Below are 15,251 nucleotides of genomic sequence, written 5' to 3' on the forward strand. Positions count from 1 at the left end.
CATCGCCAGCGGTTCAGCAGTTTCCTCCCTCGCCTTCCACTGTAGCCTGGAGTATATTTCATCTGGTCCCGGTGACTTATCCAACTTGATGCTTTCCAAAAGCTCCAGCACATCCTCTTTCTTAATATCTACATATTCAAGCTTTCTAGTCTGCTGCAAGTCATCCTTACAATCGCCAAGATGCTTTTCCGTAATGAATACTGATGTGAAGTACTCATTAAATACTTCTGCTATCTTCTCTGGTTCCATACACACTTTTCCACTGTCACACTTGATTGGTCCTATTCTCTCACATCTTATCCTCTTGTTCTTCACATACTTGTAGAATGTCTTAGGGTTTTCCTAAATCCTGTTCGCCAATGCCTTCTCATGGCCCCTTCTGGTTCTAATTTCTTTCTTAAGCTCCTTCCTACTAGCCTTATAATTTTCTGGATCTTTATCATTACCTAGTTTTTTGAACCTTTCATAAGCTCTTCTTTTCTCCGTGACTAGATTTTCAACAGCCTTTGTACACCATGGTTCCTGTACCCTACCATCCCTTCCGTCTCACTGGAATGTACCTATGCAGTACCCATGCAAATATCTCCTGAACATTTGCCACATTTCTTCCAAACATTTCCCTGAGAACATCTATTCCCAATTTATACTTCCAAGTTCCTTCCTGATAGCCTCATATTTCCCCTTACTCCAATTAAACTTTCCTAACTTGTCTCTTCCTATCCCTCTCCAATGTTATGGTAAAGGAGGTAGAACTGTGATCACTATTTGCAAATTGCTCTCCCACTGAGAGATCTGAGGTCTTCTTGTCGGCTTATCTACACATTGTGTCAAGAAACCTTCTTGAACACAGCTAACAAACTCCACCCCACCCCATCTAAACCCCTCGCTCTAGGGAGATGCCAATCAATATTTGGGAAATTAAAATCTCCCATCACAACAACCCTGTTATTATTACACCTTTTCAGAATCTGAATCCCTATCTGTTCTTCAATGTCCCTGTTACTATTGGATGGTCTATAAAAAAACATCCAGTAGAGTTATTGACCCCTTCCTGTTCCTAACTTCCATCCACAGAGACTCTGTAGACAATCCCTCCATACCTTTGTCCTTTTTGCTGCCGTGACACTAACTCTGATCAACAGTGCCACGCCTCCAACTCTTTTGCCTCCCTCACTGTTCTTCTGAAACATCTAAAGCCTGGCACTTGAAATAATCATTCCTGCCCCTGCACCATCCAAGTCTCTGTAATGATCAGAACATCAATGCTCCAAGTAATGATCCATACTCTATGTGCATCCACTTTGTTCATAATACTCCTTGCATTAAAATAGGCACATCTCAAACCATTGGTCTGAGTGCATCCCTTCTCTATCACCTGCCTATCATTTTTGCACTGTCTCCAAGCTTTCTCTATTTGTGCGCCAACTGCCTCTTCCTCCGTCTCTTCAGTTTGATTCCCACCCCCCCCCCAGCAATCCTAATTTAAACTCTCCCCAATAGCCTTAGTAAACCTGCCCGCCAGGATAATGGTCCCCCGGGATTCAAGTGGAACTCGTCCTTTTTGTGCAGATCACTCCTGCCCCAAAAGAGGTCCCAATGATCCAGAAATTTGAATCCCTGCACCCTGCTCCAATCCCTCAGCCACACATTTATCCTCCACTTCACTCTTTTCCTATACTCACTGTCACGTGGCACAGGCAGTAATACTGAGATAACTACCTTTGTGGTCCTGCTTCTCAACTTCTTTCTTAACTCCCTGTAGTCCGCTTTTAGGACCCCCTCCCTTTTCCTGCCTATGTCATTGGTATGTGCCATGACCTCTGGCTGTTCTCCTTCCCACTTCAGGATATTGTGGATGCGATCAGAAACATCCTAGACACTGGCACTTGGGAAGCAAAGTAGCATCTGTGCTTCTTTCCTGCGTCCACAGAATCGCCTATGTGACCCCCTATCACTGCTACTATCCTCTTCCATTTCCCTACCCTTCTGAGCCATAGGGCCAAACTACAAAAACAGTTTCAGTTCATCAATATTTCTGAGAGACCTTGCATGAACAACCCTCTTCAGGTAATGCCACAACATCTCAATTGGTTTAAAATCTTGACTCTGACTTGGCTATTCCAAACACAAACAAATTTTCTTCTTTTTAAAACCATTCCGTTGTTGATTTACTCTTGTGTTTCAGATCATTGTCTTGTTGCATCATTCAACTTCTACTAACTTCAGGTGATGGACTGCTATCCTGACATTCTCCTGTAAAATGTCTTGATTTAGTTTCGAATTCATTGTTTCCTGAATGACTGCAAGCTGACCAGGTCCTGAGGCAGCAAAGCAACCTGAAACCAGGATGCTCCTTTAACCATGTTTCACAGCTGGGATGAGGTTTTGGTGTTGGTGTGTGGTGCCCTTTTTCCTCCAAACATAGCAATGTGCACTTCTACCAAAAAATTCAGCTTTTGTCTCATCTGTCCAAGAAGCATTGTAGAACATCCAGAATGTCTTTTGCAAACATGAGACATGCAGCAATGCTTTTTTGGAAAGCAGTGGCTTTAGCTGTGTTGTCCTTCCATGAACACCATTCTTGTTCAATGTTTTTCTTATAGTGGATACATGAACAGAGACTTTAGCAAGTTCTAGAGATTTTCTGCAGGTCTTTTGCTGTTACACTTGGGTTCTTTTGCACCTCCTTCAGCACAGCAGGCTGTGCTCTTGGTATGATCTTTGCAGGACACCCACTCCTAGGAAGAGGAGCTACAGTACTGAATTTCCTCCATTTGTAGACAATTTCTCTTATTGTGAGCTGATCAACACTCAGGTCTTTAGAAATGCTTTTGTAGCCTTTTCCAGCTTCATGCATCTCTACAATTCTTCTCAGGTCCTCTTAAAGTTGTTTTGATCGAGGCATGGTGCACATAAACAGATCTTTCTTGAGAAGAGCAGGCGGTATCAGAAACCTGGCTTTGTGTGTCCTTTTTACAAGGCAGGGAACCTCTCCAACCCACACCTCCAAATAGGAACACCTGACTCCAAATAGCTTTTGCAGAAGGTATTACCCCAGAGGTTCACCTACTATTTTGAATCTAGACTGTGATTGTTTAAATGATGTACTTGATATTGATAGTACAATTGTTTGTGTGTTATTAGTTTACGCAGATCGTGTTTGTCACGAACCAGCTAATTGCAAAGGGTTCACAAACTTTTTCTTGCAATTGTACATATCCTCCAAAGGAGGTGTAAGGCGTTCCTTCCCTTCGCTAGCCTGCAGGTCACCCTTGGACACCTGTCTTGTCCCCCTCCCTGAACAGCGTCACACAGAGCCATGGGAGTAGATGTGAATGGTCTTATGAGCAGCTGGTGGATATCACACGTCTCGGTGATGTGACCACTGAAGCAGGCAGACAATCTCTGAAGACTACTGGTAATGGCTGGGGTCACCCATCTTGCAAAGGCACTGCCTAGAAGGCAATGGCAAACCACTTCTGCAGAAAAAGTTGTTAAGAACAATTATGGTCATGAGACCATGATTGCGCACATAATACTACATGGCACATGATGATGATTATCAATTATTAAAATCAATTCACATTGAATGAAAGAAATGCAAACTGGTTAAATAATACCGTTTACAAAAATGTAAAAAATTCACAAAGAGAAGGAAATACATACATTTCAATTTCTTTGTCTCTGTTCTGAACTTTCATCCAGTTTTTCTCCAGTCCTTTGAAGGTGAAGCCCAACCTATTATGGAAAATAAACAAGTGTTTTCTTGGTAAACAAGGAAGATTAAGCCTCAGAACTACTAACAAAGTCAGAACACTGTATATTATGCATGATCGTTATGATCATTCTGACTTCTGTCTTTGTCCAATAGTACAAAGTAAGATTGAGGCTCTACAGTTTTTACTGATACCGTGCAGGCATCACTATTCATGTCATCTTCAACAAGTTCAGATGACTACCTATTCTTGAAGCTGTCAGAAATGGACAAGTTTATATATTTATAACATTAACTGTTTATCACACTCTCTTCAAATACGATCCAATTTTCTGAGTATTTCCAGCATCTTTCTTGTTCAGATTTCCACAGTGGCCGCATTCTGCGTCTCAATTCGAGCACCGTTTCCTCTCTCTCCATTCCTATCGTCATTTTCTCCTACGTACACTCCAGATCAAGTAAACTTCCCTCTCCATTTGGTACTGAATCAACCGCAGCATTTAGAAAACTTCGCCATATTTTCTCAGTAATTAAGATGTGGCCACTTGGCTGGTTTTGGCCTGAGATGCCACAGTAAGGCACCATGGTAGTGTAGCAGTTAGCACAATGCTTTTACAGCTCAGGGCGTTCTGGATTTCAGAGTTTAATTCTGGCGCTGTCTGTAAGGAGGTTTGCTCAGTCTCCCTGTGACCATGTGGCTTTTACTGGGGTGCTCCGCTTCCCTCCCAAATTCCAAAGATGTACTGATTATTAGGTAAACTGAAGATTGTAAACTGTCCTATGATTAGGCTAGGGTTAAAAAAGTGGGTCGTTGGGCAGTGTGCTTCAGCGACCCACTGGAAGGGCCTGTCCTGTGAGCTATCTCCAAACAAATAAATATACATTGACTCATTTATTTTTCTCCATAGACGCTGCCTCACTTGCTGAGTTCCTCTAGCATTTTGTGTGTGTAGCTCATCGAGTTTATGCTAGCTCTCAGAATATATTGCTGTTAATCCCATTCACTGCTATCTTTGCTCCCAGGTAACTTGCATTCTTTCACACACCCATGAACATTCCCACTTTTCCTGCCAGCTATCTACATGGGTAACTTACAGAAGTCAAGCAAGCAAACAAGCAGTCAGTAAGTCTGGGATGTGAGACAACCCTGCAGTTATCCACAAGGTCACAGAGTAAATGTGCAAACTGCACACAGAGCACCCAAGCTCAGGATCAAACCTGGATCCAGGTTACGGTAGCACAAGCAATTTACAGCACCAGCAATCACCATTCAGGACTCATTCAGTGCTGCTGTCCATAAGGAGTCTGTATATGTTCTCTGCATGATCACGTGGCTTTCCTCTGGGTTCCTGTTTTCCACCCACATTCCAAAGATGTACACATTAGTAAATTATGGGGAGAAAAATTCAAATATCAGAGGCGCAGAGGGACTTAGGAGTCCTTGTGCAAGACTCCCAGAAGGTTAAGTGTGTGGTAAAAGAAGCGAATGCAATGTTGGTATACAATTCGAGGGGAGTAAAATATAAAACAACAAGCTGCACCACAACTGGTCTGCACAATGTCAGATATTCTCTCCACCATGCCTTCTCTGCAACTTAAAGCATGTTTTCTTCCTCCTAGTCCAAATGAAGGGTCAGCAACCTTAAATGATAACTCCATTTCTCACTGCAGATGCTCCCTGAACTGCTGAACATTCCCAGCAATTTTTTAGTTTTAATCTCAAAATGCATATTGACCGTAAACTCTAAGCCTCCTGCTTTCAGCATATTTTTCTACCATGATAATTACCATCAATCAGCTACCAGTCTCGATTAAAGAAAATTCCTGTGTGAATTGACTAGGCACAAAGATGTGCCATAATCAGTGAATCACCCTTGTACTGGCTACAAATACAGTAGATGCAGTCATTTTGGTGCCCTGGATGACAAAGAACGTCAAGTATAATAGATACAGTTCATTCAATCACAAACAAGAGAAAATCTGCAGATGCTGGAAATCCAAGCAACACATGTCAACTGTACTCTTTTCTATAGACACTTCCTGCCCAGCTATGTTCCTTCACATTTTGTGTTGTTTAGACACAGTTCATAATGTTTATGGTGTCAAAATTCAAGAAAAAGTTACAATTCTTTATCAAAGCCAAAATCCCAAAATCTAAATTACAGGAATTAATGGTTTAAAATCAAGACCAGTTCATTTTCATTATATTAAGTCACCGAGTTGTTCTGTACAGAAAAGACCTTTCAGCTCACAATACCCATGCTAACCATTCAGCCCATCTACACTCATCCTATTTGCCTGCATTAAGACTGAATTTTTCTATGCCTTTGTTATTTGTGCGCACACTTTGGTTCCTGATTCTGTTGGGTGTTGTGTTATTAATAGAGTAACACTGCTCACACTGGAATGTGTGCTGGCATAAGCAGGCTTCCCCCATACACCCTCAGGTACGTTGGTTGTTAATGCAAATGATGTAGTTTTGTTTTACATTTTGATGCAACACTGAATCTTGATTTTATAAAACCTATTTTGTCAAGTACAAAAACACACTATGTTGAGAAAAGGAAGCACTGCAGAACACTTATAAACATCATTCTGTGGAAGTGGTCATCAGGAAGCACTTTCCAGAGGGAACTTTTGGAAAAGGCAGTTTGCTGGGTTGAGCTCACAACTCGGCCTGCCTTGTAAACAAAAAACACTGCGCTGAGAGAAGGATGTGGGGGACCACTCACAGAATCTTTCCCCCAAGACAGCCACTTGGAAAAAAAAAGTGGTTGCTGAGGCTCTGGCAGAGTGTGGCACACTAAAAATAAAGATGGAGTGGTGAAGCAGGCTCAATGGACTGAACAGCCTAAGCCTGCTCCTATGTCATATGGTCTTATTCTTTTTGACCCCATGTCTGGATTCTTACCTCTTAGCACCTTGTACTAATGCGACTTCATCGGGAGAAGATGCAGTGTATGTGCACTCGCTCTCTTGCTGTTTTACCAAGCCATCTACTTTGTCCTCCTCTTTTACTTGAACTGTGTGGCATAAGCACAACGCACGAAGGAACAGCTCTTCTTTTTCCTGAAAGCACATTAATTGTACCAAAGTGAGATCTCAACTTACACACATAAATTTGGATTCAAGACTCAAGATTGTTTAATGTCATTTCCAGTACACACGTGTAAATGAGAACAAAATAATTTTTTACTCTGCAACACAAAACACAACAGGATAAAGAACACAATCATTAAATAAAACATATTAAACATAAATAAGATAGCTTTTATATATATAGACAGTATGTCCATAAAGTGACACTATGTACACTTGTTTTAAATGGACGCCCCTCTATCCTGAAGACGTGCCCTCTTGTCATAGACTCCCCACCACGGGAAACATCCATTCCACATCTGCTCCATCCAGACCTTCCAACATTCAAAAGGTTTCAATGAGATCCCACCCCCATCCATCTAAATTCCAGCGAGCACAGACCCAGAGCCAAGCTTTTCTCATGATAACCTTTTCATTCCCAAAATCATCCTTGTGATCCTCTCTGAATCCTTTCCAATGCTAGCACAGATGTGGAGGCCAAAACTGTTCACAATACTCAGGGTGAGGACTCACCAGTGCCTTGTAAAGCCTCAGCATCACATCCCTGCTCTTGTATTCTAGACCTCTTGAAATGAATGCTAACATGGCATTTGCCTTCCTCACCACCGACTCTTCCTGCAAGTTAACCTTTATTGTTGTTTTGTACAAGTACTCCCAGATCCCTTTACATCTCATATTTTTTGGATTTTCTCCCCATTTAGAAAATAGTCTGCACATTTATTTCTTCTATCAAAGTACATTACCATGCATCCTACCTTTTTCCTCAACACTACCAGCCCCTCCACCAATCTTCATATCATCTGCAAACTTGGCAACAAAGCTATCTATTCCATCATCTAAATCACTGATATACAGAATAAAAAGAAGCGGACCCAACACCGACCGTGTTACATCACTAGTTACTGGCAACCAACCAGCAAAGGATCCTTTTATTTCCACTTGCTGACTACCAACCAGTTAATGGTTTAACCATGCTAGTAACTTTCATGTAATACAACAGGCACTTAACTTAGTAAGTGACTTCATGTGTGGCGCCTTGTCAAAGGCCTTCTGAAAGCCCAAATATACAACATCCACTGCATCCCCTTTATCTATCCTACTTTTAATCTCCTCAAAGAATTCCAACAGGTTTGTCAGGCAAGATTTTCCCTGAATGAAACCATGCTGGCTTTGTCCAATCTTGTCCTGTGTCACCAAGTACTTCACAACCTCATCCTTAACAATTTACCCTAACATCTTCCCAACCACTGAGATCAGGCTAACTGGTCTATAATTTCCTTTCTGCTGCTTCCTCCTTTTCAAAGAGTAGCGTGACAATTTGCAATTTTCCAGTCCTCTGGCACCATGCCTGAGTCCAATGATTTTTGAAAGATCATTACTAATGCCTCCACAATTTCTACCTCAACCTCTTTCAGCACCTTCTCCGTTACTGCATTCCTTTCTCTTTGTTTTGGGAATTCATCTATCCGGCACCTTCCTAATTTTTCCCAGAACTCACAACATTGCTGTTCTGTTGACATCCCTGCCAGCTTTTCCTTCCAATTTGCTTTGGTCAACTCCTCTTTCATATCACTGCAATTTCTTTTAATCCACTGAAATACTGCTACGCCAGACTTTAGTTTCTGCCTATCAAATTTCAAGTTGAAATCAATCATATTGTGATTACTGCCTCCTAAGGGTTCTTTTACCTTAAGCTCCTAATCGCCTCCAGTTCATTACATAACACACAATCCAGTATAGCTGGTCCCCTAGTAGGCTCAACAATAAACTGCTCTCAAAAGCCATCTCCTAGGCATTCAACAAGCTCACTCTTGAGATCCATCACCAACCCGATTTTCCCGATCAACTTGCATGTTAAAATCTCCCATGACTATCATGACATTACACCCTTTTGACACGCGCCTTTTCTATTTCCCATTGTAATCTGTGGTCCACATCCCAGCTACTGTTGGGAGGCCTGTATATAACTGCCATCAGGGTTCTTTGACCCTTGCACTGTCTTAAGTCAACTCACAAGGAGTCGACATCTTCCGATCCCAAGTCACATCTCTCTATTGATTTGATGCCAGCAGAGCAACACCTCCTCCTTTGCCTACTTTCCTATTCCTCCGAATACAATATGTAACCTTGGACATTCAGCTCACAACTACAACCATCCTTCAGCCACGATTCAGTGATGGCCACAACATCATACCTGGCAATTTGTAAAAGTGCAACAAGTTCATCCACCTTATTTCTTATACTCTGGGCATTGAGATATAACACTGAGTACTGTATTTGCTACAATTTTTGATTCTGCATCCCTAATGCACTGATACCCACCCTGCTGGCTGCAATTTTGTTCTATCATCTGCCTGCCCTTCCTGATAGTTTGGCTGCACACTATCTTTGCTTTTTACCATCTGTCCTATCCTGAATCCCTTCATTCCTGTTCCCACCCCCCTGCCAAATTTGCTTAAACCCTCCCCAACATCTTTAACAAACGTGTCTGTGAGAATATTGGTTCCCCTTGGATTCAGGTGCAACCTGTCCCTTTTGTACAGGTCATACCTCACCATGAAGAGATCCCAGTGATCCAAGAATCTGAAGCCCTGCCCCCTTCACCAGCTTCTCAGCTACACATTTATCTGGCAAATCATCCTGTTTCTACCCTCACTAGCACGTGGCACAAGCAACAATCCAGAAATCACAACCCTGGAGGTCCTGCTTCTCAGATTTCTGCTTAGCTCTCTTAAATTCTCTCTTCAGGACCTCTTTTGCTTTTCCTTCCTAAGTCATTGGTACCAACATGTATCAAGACATCTGGCTGCTCTCCTTCCCCCTCCAAAATGCAGCTGATGCGATTCAAGACACCTCTGACCCTGGCACCTGGAAGACAACATACCATCCAGGTTTACCGCTCACGTCCACAGAATCTCTTGTCTGTTCCTCTCCTGCTCCACGGACCCGTGCTCAGTGCCAATAATCTGGTCTCCGTGGCATTCCCAAGGAGGTCATCCTCCACAGCAGTATCCAAAATGGTATACTCATTATTGAGGGGAATGGCTACAGGGGTGCTCTTCGCTAACAGCCTGTTCAAATTTCTCCTGACAGTCACCCAGCCACTCGTCTTCTGCATCATAGAGATAACTACTTCCCTGTAATTCTGATTATCTCCTCACTCTCCTGCACAAGCTGAATTCTGCTCCAACGTCAGTGCCTAAAAGGGACTTGGAAAGATGAACTGCATAGCTTCCGAAGTTCAAAGCTTAAAATTCAAATTATTATCAAAGCACATGTGTTCCAATATATTTTCTTGTGGACATTCACAGCAAATATAAATAAGCAATAAATCTTGAGAGCATGAGTCTTTGAAGTTGAGTTCATAGGATGGGGAAACAATTCAGTGATGGGGCGAGTGGAGTGAAGTTATCCCCTCTGGCGCAGGAGCCTGATGGTTGAGGGGTAATAACGGTTCCTGAACTTTAGAGTCTCCATCCCTAAAGCTGGTTGTTGTTATCCTACTGGATAGATATGTGAACCAAAGAAACAATTTGTTGTTAAAGAAACACACAAAAGGCTGGAGGAGCTCAGCAAATCCGGCAGAGTCTATGGAAGGGAATGAACATTACAATCCAATAAACTAAACCATTGTTATAAAATTGGGGAATTATATTAAATAAATAGCAGCTGTCATTGGCACAGATGTAGTAAGCCAAATGATAATCCTGAATATGTTGCCAGACTCACTGCAAAAGCACGGTACTTATACATTATAAGCAGAATAGATTCTTCAGATGCTGGAGATCACAATGAGTCCTGATGAAGGGTCTCAGCACAAAACATCAACTCTATCTCTCTCCATGGTTGCTGCCTGACCTGCTGAGCTCCTCCAGCATATTGTGTGTGTCATACTTACACACTGTCAATTACAACAATATTTAAAACTAGCAATACTGTTACCTTTCCAGCCATCCCACAGATGTCACTATAAGAACCGTCAGTTGAAGAAAGGCCATCCACAACAGACACTGCATTTCCTATGTGTTTATACTTGAATCCATCTATACAACATTCAATAAATTCCATGTTGTTTTCTGTCAATGTTCCTGTTTTATCAGTGAACACATACTGAACCTGTAAGCAGCAAAATGGGAGGTGAACACACTTTCAACTTAGGTGAAGGTAGGCAAAATGAACTGTTTTGAAGCTGATTATTGTAAAAAGCATTTAATCTACATAAAGGAAAATTAATTCTTACGGAAAGGATTAGCAGCTGAAAAACAATGAAACCTGAATTAGAAATTAGTAGAAACTAAGTAATTTTAAATGTTAAATCCAAACTTAGAACACAGAACAGTACATGCCAGTAGTGTAGTGATTAGCACAATGTTATTACATCTCGGGGTGTCAGAGTTTAAAATTCAATTCTGAAGGCATCTGTCTGTACATCAGAGGTTCCCAACCTGGGGTCCACAAACCAGTTGTTTAATGGTAGGGGTCCATGGCATAAAAAAGATTGGGAACCCCTGCTGTACATCATCTCTGTGGAATGCATAGGTTTTCTCCGGACAATCTGGTTTCCTCCCACAGTCCAAAGATATACCAGTTAGTAGGTTAACTGGTCATTGTAAGTTATCCTGTGATTAGTCCAGTGTTAAATTGGGGGTTACTGATGCTGCAGCTTGAAGGGCCAGAAGGGCCTATTCCACACAGTATCTTTAAATGAAAAAAATATAAACCCTTTAGTCCGCGATGTGGTGCTGACATTTTAACCTACTCCAAGGTCAATCTAACACTTTCCTCCCACATAGCCCTCCATTTCTCTACTGTCCCTGTGCCTATCTAAGAGTCTATTGAAGCCCATTAACAATGCAGAAAAGCATACTTGACACAAAATAACCCTGTACAAGAATGTATTTTACAAGAATGTTATTGGAGTTGTTGGGGCATAGAACACAAAAGCATACCTTTCTGCCCAGCAAGTCTGTTGACCATCAGGCTTCCATTTATTTCAGTCTCATCAGAGCAGAGCAAATCAAATCAAAGGCAAAGGCAAGACCCTTAACAGTTTAGAGGGACCTTGGGTCCAAGTTTATAGTTTCTTGAAAGTGGCTACACATCACAAACATTACAGTCATATCACAAAGGAACAAACATGAACGTATTCTGATACAGACCTGACCAAGCTCTTCATTGAGATCCGATGTGTTCACCAATGCACCTTCATCCAACTGATCATCATACATGTCTTTATCCCAAGTAATGAAGTAAGACCCCAAAAATTTCTGCATCTCCACAGTAACATACATAGAAACAGGAATGATGAAGTTGAAGAGTACCATGTAGGAGAGGAAGTCAGTGAACATCTTGACAAACTGTTAATAGATCAAACACAGAAGCACATACAGTTTTTATTGCCAACACACAAGGGTGCAGTTTCCATATACTGATACCTTTAAATACAAAAGCTTTTTATATTGTGTGGTGTGTCAAATAGCTTTTGTTTCTTCAAGAAAATTGCAACAGGGAATATATATTCCGGGTAGGTGAATTAGTCATTGTAAATGGTCCCATGATTAGATTAGGGTTAAATCGGGGTTGTCAGGGGTTGCTGGATGGTGCGGCTCGAAGAGCCAGAAAGGACTATTCTCTAAATAAATAAATCATGACCATTGGCTGCTTAATTATGAAGGTATAATGCAACTTTGAAATAATTAACTATTCCAGGAAAAAATCCTGGCTCGGAAATCCAATTTATTCATAACTTTAAGGTAAAACTTAAAGGGGACAGCACAGTAGTGCAGTAAACACAAAGTACGCTGCAGATGCTGGGGTCAAATCAACATGTACAAACAAGCTGGATGAACTCAGCAGGTCGGGCAGCATCTGTTGAAATGAGCAGTCAACGTTTCGGGTCGAGACCCTTCATCAGGACTGAAGAAGGAGGGGGCAGGGGCCCCATAAAGAAGGTGGGGGGAGGGTGGAAGGTGCCAGGTGAAAAACCAATCAGAGGAAAGATCAAGGGGTGGGGGAGGGGATGGGCAGGAGAGGTGAAGAAGGAATGTAAGGGGAAAGCACTATGGGTAGTAGAAGAAGGCAGAATCATGATAGAGGTGATAGGCAGCTAGAAGAGGAGGCAGAGTGAAAGTGGGATGGGGAGGATGAGGGCTCAGAGGAATGGAGGGAAGGTTGGGAGTCGCGGGGAGGATAGGGGGTAGTAGAGGAATAAGATGAGCGGTAGGACCCAGCGGCAGTAAGAGCGGTCCTGGTCTGGATAGGGTCAGGATCGGTCCGAGCTGGATCTAGAGCTGGGGGTGTCGGAACCTGTGGCCTGCAGGGCGCCAGAACTGAGATCCAAATCAGAAGCGAGTGAGTCCATGGCATGCCGGGGGCTGGTGCCCATGTCCTGGAGGCCGTGGTTCCAGTCGGGGTTAGAGTCAGAGGCGAATGGGTCTTCTCCGCCACAGCAGACAGGATCTCCCGGTTGCCACCCACTTCAACTCATACCAAGGGGTTGGAGACTACCCAGATGGTATATGAAGTGCTGCTCCTCCAACTTGAGTTTGGCCTCATTGTGACAGTCGAATGGGAATGTGAAGGAGAGTTGAAGTGGGTGGCAACCGGGAGATCCTGTCTGCTGTGGCGGAGAAGACCCATCCGCCTCTGACTCTAACCCCGACTGGAACCACGTCCTCCAGGACATGGGCACCAGCCCCCGGCATGCCATGGACTCACTCGCTTCTGATTTGGATCTCAGTTCTGGCGCCCTGCAGGCCACAGGCTCCGACACCCCCAGCTCTAGATCCAGCTCGGACCGATCCTGACCCTATCCAGACCAGGACCGCTCTTACTGCCGCTGGGTCCTACCGCTCATCTTATTCCTCTACTACCTCCTATCCTCCCCGCGACTCCCAACCTTCCCTCCATTCCTGATCCCTCATCCTCCCCATCCCACTTTCACTCTACCTCCTCTTCTAGCTGCCTATCACCTCAGTCATGATTCTGCCTTCTTCTACTACCCATAGTGCTTTCCCCTTACATTCCTTCTTCACCTCTCCTGCCCATCCCCTCCCCCACCCCTTGATCTTTTCTCTGATTGGTTTTTCACCTGGCACCTTCCACCCTCCCCCCACCTTCTTTATAGGGCCCCTGCCCCCTCCTCCTTCAGTCCTGACGAAGGGTCTCGGCCCGAAACGTTGACTGCTCTTTTCAACGGATGCTGCCCGACCTGCTGAGTTCATCCAGCTTGTTTGTACAGTAGTGCAGTGGTTTGCTTAATGCTATTACACTGCCAAAAACCAGGGTTCAATTGTACTGCTGTCAGTAAGGAATTTGTAATGCTCCCCCATGGATTTCCTCCAGGTGCTCCAGTTTCCTCCCATATTCCAAAGACATATGGTTAGAACGTTAATGGGTCACATGGCAGTAATAGGACAGTGCAGCCTCTTTGGGTTGGATACCATGCTGTATCTCTAACTAAAAGTGTTTTGTGGTTTAGTTATTAGTGTCTTGAGTATTTGATATAACTTTAAATTCATGAATATAATTCCACCTCGTGAACTGAAGAATACAGAATCAGTAAGATGGTTAATCACCCTCAACTGCCAAGGTGTAAAAAATTACCTCATAAAAATCATCATGAGTAGGTTTAATACAAACCTTCTACACTTAACTACAAACCAATGCTTTAATTGTACTTATTCCATTACCTTATTTGTATTCCTTTCTTTAATTGTTTTTAAGCTATACCATGGTTCATCGTTTGCAGGGTCATTTTGCCAGACGTACTTCATTGCAGTGCCTATCAAAGATTTACTGATCAATATGCCCAGATAAACAATTAAAAACACGTTAATAGACCTGCAACAAAACAACAAAAAATGATTAAAGTAACTTCCATTATTGTGCCAGGTATATGTGCAAACACAAAATCTGTGTCTATTGCTATCAGTTATCATTTCTTCTTCATTTATCTACTCTGGCCTCCTTCTTCTCGTCTGCTGCCCACCACCTCCTTTTCCCTTTCTTCCATGGTCCATTTTCCTCCCCATCAGATTCCTTCTCTGGCCCTTTACTTTACCACCTGCTACTTCCCAGATTCACACTTCATCTCTCCTCCCCTACCCTCCTGGTTTCACCTTCTAGCTTGTGCTCCTTCTCTCCCCCACCTTCTTATTCTGGCATCATCCCCTTCATTGCCAGTCCTGATGAAGGGCCTGTTTAATTATTCTCTTCCATGGATGCTGCCTGACCTGCTGCATTTCTTCAGCATTTTCTGTGTTGCTCTGGATTTTCAGCATCTGCAGAATCCCTTGTTTGTAGTTTTTATTTCCAATATTCTCTGCACAGCTACCCAATCTGTTCTGTGGTTCAGCATTTCAACGTTCTGCTCTCCGGAGACTTTATATCCCCTGGTTCACAGCTGTTTTCTTTTGTCCTGCTGCATACCAACTCA

General features: G+C 42.9%; 1 protein-coding gene and 1 long non-coding RNA gene across 3 annotated transcripts in view; one reads left to right on the forward strand and one right to left on the reverse strand.

Annotated features, from left to right (window-relative positions):
- Nucleotides 1-15,251, reverse strand: part of atp11c (ATPase phospholipid transporting 11C) — a 208,025-nt gene that overhangs the window by 85,311 nt on the left and 107,463 nt on the right. For both annotated transcript variants that reach the window (XM_059976687.1, XM_059976686.1), the window contains exons 11-15: nucleotides 14,506-14,656; nucleotides 11,974-12,171; nucleotides 10,757-10,930; nucleotides 6,627-6,784; nucleotides 3,667-3,738 (exon numbers count right to left, since the gene is read on the reverse strand). In XM_059976687.1, coding sequence (XP_059832670.1) covers nucleotides 3,667-3,738; nucleotides 6,627-6,784; nucleotides 10,757-10,930; nucleotides 11,974-12,171; nucleotides 14,506-14,656 — 753 coding nt within the window. The remainder of the gene's footprint in view (nucleotides 1-3,666; nucleotides 3,739-6,626; nucleotides 6,785-10,756; nucleotides 10,931-11,973; nucleotides 12,172-14,505; nucleotides 14,657-15,251) is intronic.
- The window catches only part of LOC132397902 (uncharacterized), a 49,311-nt gene that overhangs the window by 21,849 nt on the left and 12,211 nt on the right, over nucleotides 1-15,251 (forward strand). The window lies entirely within an intron of this gene.

Source organism: Hypanus sabinus, chromosome 8, assembly GCF_030144855.1.
Source record: "Hypanus sabinus isolate sHypSab1 chromosome 8, sHypSab1.hap1, whole genome shotgun sequence".
Lineage (NCBI taxonomy): Eukaryota > Metazoa > Chordata > Chondrichthyes > Myliobatiformes > Dasyatidae > Hypanus > Hypanus sabinus.